Below are 7,220 nucleotides of genomic sequence, written 5' to 3'. Positions count from 1 at the left end.
CTGGTGATCTGATCGTAAAAGGCCACCAGGTTGGTCTGACAGGACCATTTGGTAGTCATGAACCAGTTTAAAAAAAAGGCAGCTGAATAATCAGGCTTTCTAACTCAACAAAAAATGAACAAAGATTTCCAAGTGTCATTTAGCCCCCAGTGTTAATATAAAGGGCTAACAAAGAGTTTGTATATGCATATATGCTTTCATCAGATGAGCTGAAATGACATTTTGGTATCTGCCGTTTGCTAATGGGAATCAAAAGTCAAAATTGGAGTCTTTTTATAATTCCGAATCCTCTTGTTTCAGTGTACTCAGCAAAAATATATCATCCTCCTACATATCAAAAGATCCTCTCCTCATATTAGTGTTTGGGCACCCTGACATACTCTCCCACCTATTCATCACCTTGCCTTAAGGATGTTTCTTAAAATGTTGCTCAGACTTCCTTTTCCCTGATCGTGATGTGAAAACTGATTCTTGAAGATTTCTTAAGATAACATGACTTTTCTGGTTGGTGTGTGTTGATGGAAAAATTCGAATGTAAGTTCCTAGAGACATCTAGTCTGATTCTATATTTAGGCATCTAAATAAGTGATTTGATATTTCTACCCAGGTGAACTTTTACAATTTTTTCTCCAATGCCTGATGAAGTGTGTTTTTGCCCGAAAGCTTGCAATTAAAAAAAAAATTTTTACAAAAATCTGGTTGGTCTAATAAAAGATATCATCTCTACTAACGAGTCCTGATTGATATTTCTAGACAATTTGCAGTTTACTCAGCACCAGAAAAAATAACTACTTTTCAGCTGGCTATATCTAGATGAACATGTTATGTCTCTTTTCATGAGAAGAGTTTAACTGCTACATGTGCATATACTTAAATGGTTTTCAAGAATGAATCTTGAAAAATATTTCAGAAATTGGAAAAGAATATAGTGTTTAAAGGTCCTTGTTCACACTGAAGCCCAAACCTTTCTGATTAGGCTATAAATCTCGATAACTGTGTTAACCATGGGTTTAGTGATTAGCTTGGCATTCCAGCATTAACAATTTTTTTACAACAAACTATGAGCTTTGACAGGTGCAGGTGCAGGAGGAAGGGTGAGGCATGCCAATAAGTAGCCTGTTGGGGGTCTCATGTTCTAACAGTTCCAACCCTTACGCTTCAAGGCAACTTCTGTTTAATTATAAGCAGAGAGTCTCACGCAGTGACATTTTTAGGGGCTGAGGTACTAAGGAAAGCACCAAAAATCCCTTGCACCACATAAAGCAGCTGATTGTGAGCTTCCACCACACTGATCGCATAAGAGTGAATTTACCTTGCATATAATACATTTTTGGTATAAAAAAGGTCATCGTATGGGAGTGAATTTGCACATAGAGAACCTGCATAAAGCAGGGAAAACCTGTAGCGTGGTTCTCTGCACTAGATCAGGTGCACTGGGTGGGGACGGCACAGGGCTGGATCAGGGCATCTGCAGGCTGGCCCCATGCCACTCATCTGGCTGACTGAAAGGTTGAGCACCCTTGCATGTACAACAGGGGCAAGCAATTATTTTGGGCGGAAGGCCGCTTACTGAGTTTTGGCAAGCCATTGAGGGCCACATGACAGGCAACCAGGGACAGATAAATTTAATTTTCTAATTTTTTTAGAGGCACCATGGGCCCAATAGAATGGCCTGGCAGGTTGCGTTCTGCCCACGTTTTGCCCATCGCTGCTGTACGTGTGCGTGAACATACAGCCAATTTCTGCGCTCCAGCCGAATCAAGTGCGGTATACCGGGATACACTGTATACCCTCAGGACTGGCCCTATCCAGGATATGCAACTTATCTAAACAGCTCCTTCAGCACATGGACCTGTCAGGGTTTGCCATGAATGGTCACTAAATTGACCGTTCCCACCATTTTGAAGGCATCTAATAGCAGCATTTTGGCAGCAACTTCCCATTCCCCTTTTCCGGCCCAACTAAATGGAACACAAGTAGCCACACGATGCACAGACATGGTGCCAGGTCACAGGATCAAGTCAAGGAAGTACCACTGTCAGACATCATGGCCACCTTGCATGGGATCACAGCTGGGTGCTGCAGTGCGAACAGAAGGCAACAAACCGGGCTGACACTATGTTATGCACTGATACTACTAATTGTGCAGTCGGCCTGCCGGCAGAGCAGACAACTTCCCCGCCCCGCCTGTGCAGCAGGCCTGGGCCCCCGTGCTACCAAGAAAAAAAGGAAAAGCCGCACACGCATGCGCACTCATCCTACTACAGCGAGCACAGCAGCCCGCCACACCTGCGCAGTCAGCCCTCAAGCAAAGCTGGGAAGAGGTGGGGGGAAAGGAAAAAAAAAAAAAAAAAAAAAAAAAAAAAAAGCCCTTTGCACCTGCGCAGTTGGCCCTCAAGCGAGGTAGCCGCTAGATAGGGAGGGAAGACTCCCCTCCGACACACACACCTTTGCGTTTGCGCACTTCTGGGAGCGCCTAGAGCGAAGCAGCCGCGCCAAGAGATGTGGGAGGGGATTGTGCGGCGCATGCGCAGAGGTGGCCTCTGAGGCGGGGAGGAGGTGTAGCCGTTTTTTCTTGCTCTCTTTCTCTCTCTCTCTCCCTCTCCCTCCCTTCCCCCCCCTCCCGTCCCCATTCCGCGGCGAGGGCGCGAACCGGGCGCAGTCGGGGGCCGCGCGGGAGCAGCCGGGCGGTTGTTGGTTGTGCGGGGCGGGGGGAAGCCGCGTCCGCCGAGGCCTCTCCACCCCGCCCGACGCCGAGTCGGCTGGACACAAAATGGCGGACGGGGAGCTGAACGTGGATAGTCTCATCACCCGCCTGCTGGAAGGTGAGCGCCCCCAAGCGCCCCCTCCCCTGTGGGGGCGGGGCTGAGAACCCCCTCCCCGACCCCCTCGCCACACCTGGGGGGCAGTGTGTGTGGGGGCGAGGGGCAGTTCGCCAGGAAGATGGCGGGGCGGGGGGGACCTCGGTGCACGAGGGAATAAATCCTCCAAGAGGTGGTGGGAAATTTGTTGCCGTTTCCCCTTTGCCGAGGGCGATCTCCTTGTGCCCTGAGCATCGTCAGGGCTGAGTGACCGCCCAGGCACATGCCTAGGGCCCTAAGTGAGGGCCCTGCTTGTGCTGCTTCTATACCTATTATAATTCTAGAGTGGGAAAATTAAAAAGTAATATACACAGTATTAAGAAGCGGCCCACGAATTTGTTTGTGTAGAGTCCACTAAAGGGTTAAATCCAGCCCCCAGGCATCCTTGTTGTAAAGCTCCCCCTTGTCCTGGACGGGAGCGTAGGTTTTGCCTTACACCACGCCACCCACCTGCAAGAATAGGCCACTGGGGTGGAGGGGTTGGGTGCACAGCTGCACAGGGTTGGGCAGTGCATGGGAGTTGCGGCAGGGCTGCCAGGGGTGTTGGTTCTGCCTTGGAAAACACATAACGCCAGCAGTTTCCCTCTGCCTGAAGAAGGGTGTTTGTGCCCAAAAGCTTGTAAAGAACAATTTTTCCAACTATTTAGGTGGTCTAAAAAAAGATTTTGCATTTACCCATAGAACCGTGTCTGCCTTTGTCCTTAGACCAATGCGACTATAATCAGCAACCACAGAATTTAAGATGTATGCAATAGTAAATTCTTCATAACAGATTTTACATTAAATACTTATAAACCTCATGTGTCCATTATATATAAATGCAAAACAAATTGGACACAAGCTCGTTTGTAGGTGATTTTAGTCTGATGCCACGGACTAGGTTGCGGTACATCCCAATAAGTAAAAGATCTGGTCTCTGTACTCTGAGCCCCTGGCTGTAATTCATGCCCCGTTGTGTTGGGGCTGACATGGGGGAACTGTGCCAGGTGTTGTCTGACTTCATAATGAATAAACAGTGAAAATCCCGGGGTGCTGAGAGATGGAGAGTGTGTGCCTGGCCACAAGAGGGTTGTTGGGGGTAGTTCTGCTAATATGTTTGTGCTTAGTGCATTGTTGCAGGAGGCATTTCAGATGCTTGTATTTGTACCTCGGTGGAGTGTAGATTATATTTGTTGACTGGCAGGTAACAACTTACTTACCTTTTGAGTTGCTTGAAGTCTAAGAATGTTTATCAACTAAGATTTGCTGTACAGGCCCCTCTGTGATCACTTAACATGCACTTTCCAGCATAAGCTCCATTTTTAGGGATGAAAGACTTTCCGGCTTGCATGTGTGTGTGTGTATATATATATATCTTCCATATATAGGGGCATTGCGAAATCTTGTCCAGGGTAGTAATCTATTTTTTTTTCTAGTTTGCTTATTTGTATTGCTACTTTAATTGATATAGTTTATTACAATATTGTAGAACCACTTTTTAAGCACTTGGTTGTCTTGTTTCTCTTAGCTATTAATTATCTTAATAAAGTAAACCACAAAACTCCATGTATACAGTAGCTGTTCTCCAAAGGAAGTGCATATCCATGTTTAAAATAGTTGGTAAGACTTACTGTTTCCAGGGGTTTCATATAACAGCTAAACAAGAGTTGTTAGTGTTGGATCATAGCCATCCTAGGTTTGGGCCAGTCTAGACTGTATTAAGCAACTTTGTGTTAAAAAATGGCAGTGTATTTGTTTGAAAAGATTACATTTTTAAAGACAGATTTGTTCAAAAGTGTGTTGTGCTGTTTGTAGGTAGTCAGTGTTTTCTAAAGATGTTTTTAAGTTTAATTTACTTACCTTTTTTGCATAATTTAAATTAAGGAAAACCTGTCTGGCTTGTAACAGTAGGATTCCCCCCCCCCCCATTTTTGTTATCATACTGCTAACCATGGGTTCTTTTAAGTTTCCTCCTTGCTTCAGAAAGAGAATCTGTCCTGAGAATTTGTCATGGTATCATCTTTAGCTTTTAAAATTACTTGGTGTGGGTGAGGATTTTTTTCTTAAACTTCTGTTTTACACTTTCTGTGCTACCAGTATGCCATAAGATGAGTAACAGTTTGGTAATGGCATTTTAACTCAGAGGTTTCTTTTATGTAATCAAAGATGCTTACTAAGTTTACAGTTTTGTGTGGTGTTGCTGGGTATGCTGTTTTTTGTTTGTTTTTTTTTTAAACACTTATACTTTGAGTGGGGAAAAATGGTTTGTTAAATTAATCTTGGGCTGAAATGTTTTTTGATACCTCTTCATTTTTTTTAATTGGCTTAACTTGTAAACACAGAGTTTTAAGGCTGCTTTTTATCTGTTGAAAAGTGGGTGTTTTACATGGCAGCTGAATTTAGAGCCCTGTCAAGACCCATTTGCATTAGACATATCAAAAAGATGGTCTTTGCCTCAGAACTCAGTGTAGCTTCAGGCTGTACGCTTACTGGTTGAAATCTGTTGTGGTTTTTCTATGCCCTGTCACAAATGTTAAAAAAAAACCCCCCATGTCTTACAAATGTACTTCCGTTAGCAGGAGCCCCAGTAGATGCAGTTTTGCTAGCAGGAGTGGTTATGTAGTTAGTTGTATTAGTTTGCTCAGTGTAATTTGTATTTCCAATAGAAGCAGCAAGGATTTTTTTGGGGTGAGATCTTTTTATTTGACCGACTGCGTAGAATAGATTTAGACAATTTTTCAGAGGGATTCTTCAGGTTCAGAGTGTCCTGGTTAAGCTGTATCAGCCATATGTGTTGTGCTGAGTGCAGACAAAGCCTCCCTGTTAACCCAGTTGCATTGACCTGATTGTTTTTAACACAACTTTAGCTAAATGTTCTCTAGACCAAGCATAAAACGACAGTGTTTGATCTTGGTCTTAATTTTTTCCAGTTCTGGATAGTACTAGACTACCAAACCTGTTGCAGATCAGCAGTCCCAGAATGGGTGCTTCATATGGTGCAGATTCTGGAACAGGTGGAGCAGGCCCTGCATGCCACGTAGTGGCAGATCCTGGGTGGCTGGATTGGGTGTTGTCTTCAGCACACATCCTGGGCCCTTTTGAGGCTGGCTTGGTGGTAAATGAGCAGGCTCCATGAGCTGGATCTGACCCCTGGACTATATCTTTGACACCCCTCACTTTATCTTTGACAAAAATTGTCTTTTTGAGCCAGAAGTACAGATGAGGTCACAGACAAATGGACAGTTATACAGTAAAAGCTCTGTTACAGCATTCATGGAAAATGGAGGATGCCGGTTAATCAAATATGCCGGTTATCTGAGAGTTATCACTGAATCTCTCGCCCAGTATAAAGTCACGATACAGCACAAGCACAACGTGATCACGATGGTGGATGTTTACAGTTGAGACTGCCACTAGTGACACTGCTCAGCATTGTCCTGAAGCATCGGTAAACAACAGATCTATGAGAAGCACATGGCAAGATGCCAGATGGCTATCAGAATTTTTCTGGATATGTGAAGGAAGATTTTGTATTGCTGTCTCTGATAGAGCATTCCGGATAGTAAAGTGCCAGATAACACAGCTTTCACACTGTACCTGTTTTGTGCAAGTCCAGAGCAAATGAGACTTGTTAAAATATGCATCTAAAAATGCACAGCAAAGAAGGGTTTGACAATTGAAGTAATTTCAAATGCTTGTCCTAATCCTAGTAACAAGACTTAGGTAATAATGCCAGTATGGTTTTTATTTGGTTGGTTGGTTTGGTTTTGTTGATGTGTTTTTTTTGTGAAGCTTTAAACTTTGTATAATTAGCATTATATAACAAATAGTGTTTTGTTCTATCAAGGTTACACCATCACTTAAATGTAATTTAGGTTAGCTGTTTTAATCGGTTCAATTTCATAGAGCTTTTATGTTTGTAGGAACTTGAGCATTAAACATGAATGGTTACCCCACTGAAAGTTGACATCAAGACTTTTTGGAATATCAGTGCTGCTTTCTATATAAAAGCTTGCAAGTGACCCACTAAAATTAGATAGGAACTGTAAATGTATAAGAGGCAAAGAGAAAACTTACTTGCAGTCAACTAGAGCTGAAACCTCTTTCTCTTCCAGCTATTTGATAGCACTAATTTCTATCTCTAGTGACCTGAGATACTATTTCAAATAATCACTGGTTACTCTAACAAGGTAAAAACTATGCCACTCTTTTTTGGAGAGGAGGCTTTTAAATTCAGTTACCTTGATGTAGTCAGCCCTGGTACCACTAACTTGTAAAGAATTCTTGTCTGTCAGAATGTTGAATTTTAAATAGACTTGGTGTATTGCCATCACATGCTTGCAGTGATGTGGGAAGCTACATGATAAGAATGCACATGTT

The 7,220-nt window shown here is 43.4% G+C and overlaps 1 protein-coding gene across 1 annotated transcript in view; it reads left to right on the top strand.

Moving 5' to 3' along the window:
• Window positions 1-2,567: 2,567 nt before the first annotated feature.
• PPP1CB (protein phosphatase 1 catalytic subunit beta) overlaps window positions 2,568-7,220 on the top strand; it is a 51,952-nt gene continuing 47,299 nt past the window's right edge. The window contains exon 1 of the mRNA XM_019549593.1: window positions 2,568-2,825. Coding sequence (XP_019405138.1) covers window positions 2,774-2,825 — 52 coding nt within the window. The 5' untranslated portion in view covers window positions 2,568-2,773. The remainder of the gene's footprint in view (window positions 2,826-7,220) is intronic.

Source organism: Crocodylus porosus, unplaced genomic scaffold (genome assembly GCF_001723895.1).
Source record: "Crocodylus porosus isolate Cpor-Errol unplaced genomic scaffold, CroPor_comp1, whole genome shotgun sequence".
Classification (NCBI taxonomy): Eukaryota; Metazoa; Chordata; order Crocodylia; family Crocodylidae; genus Crocodylus; species Crocodylus porosus.
This window is presented reverse-complemented; position numbering and strand designations above follow the sequence as displayed.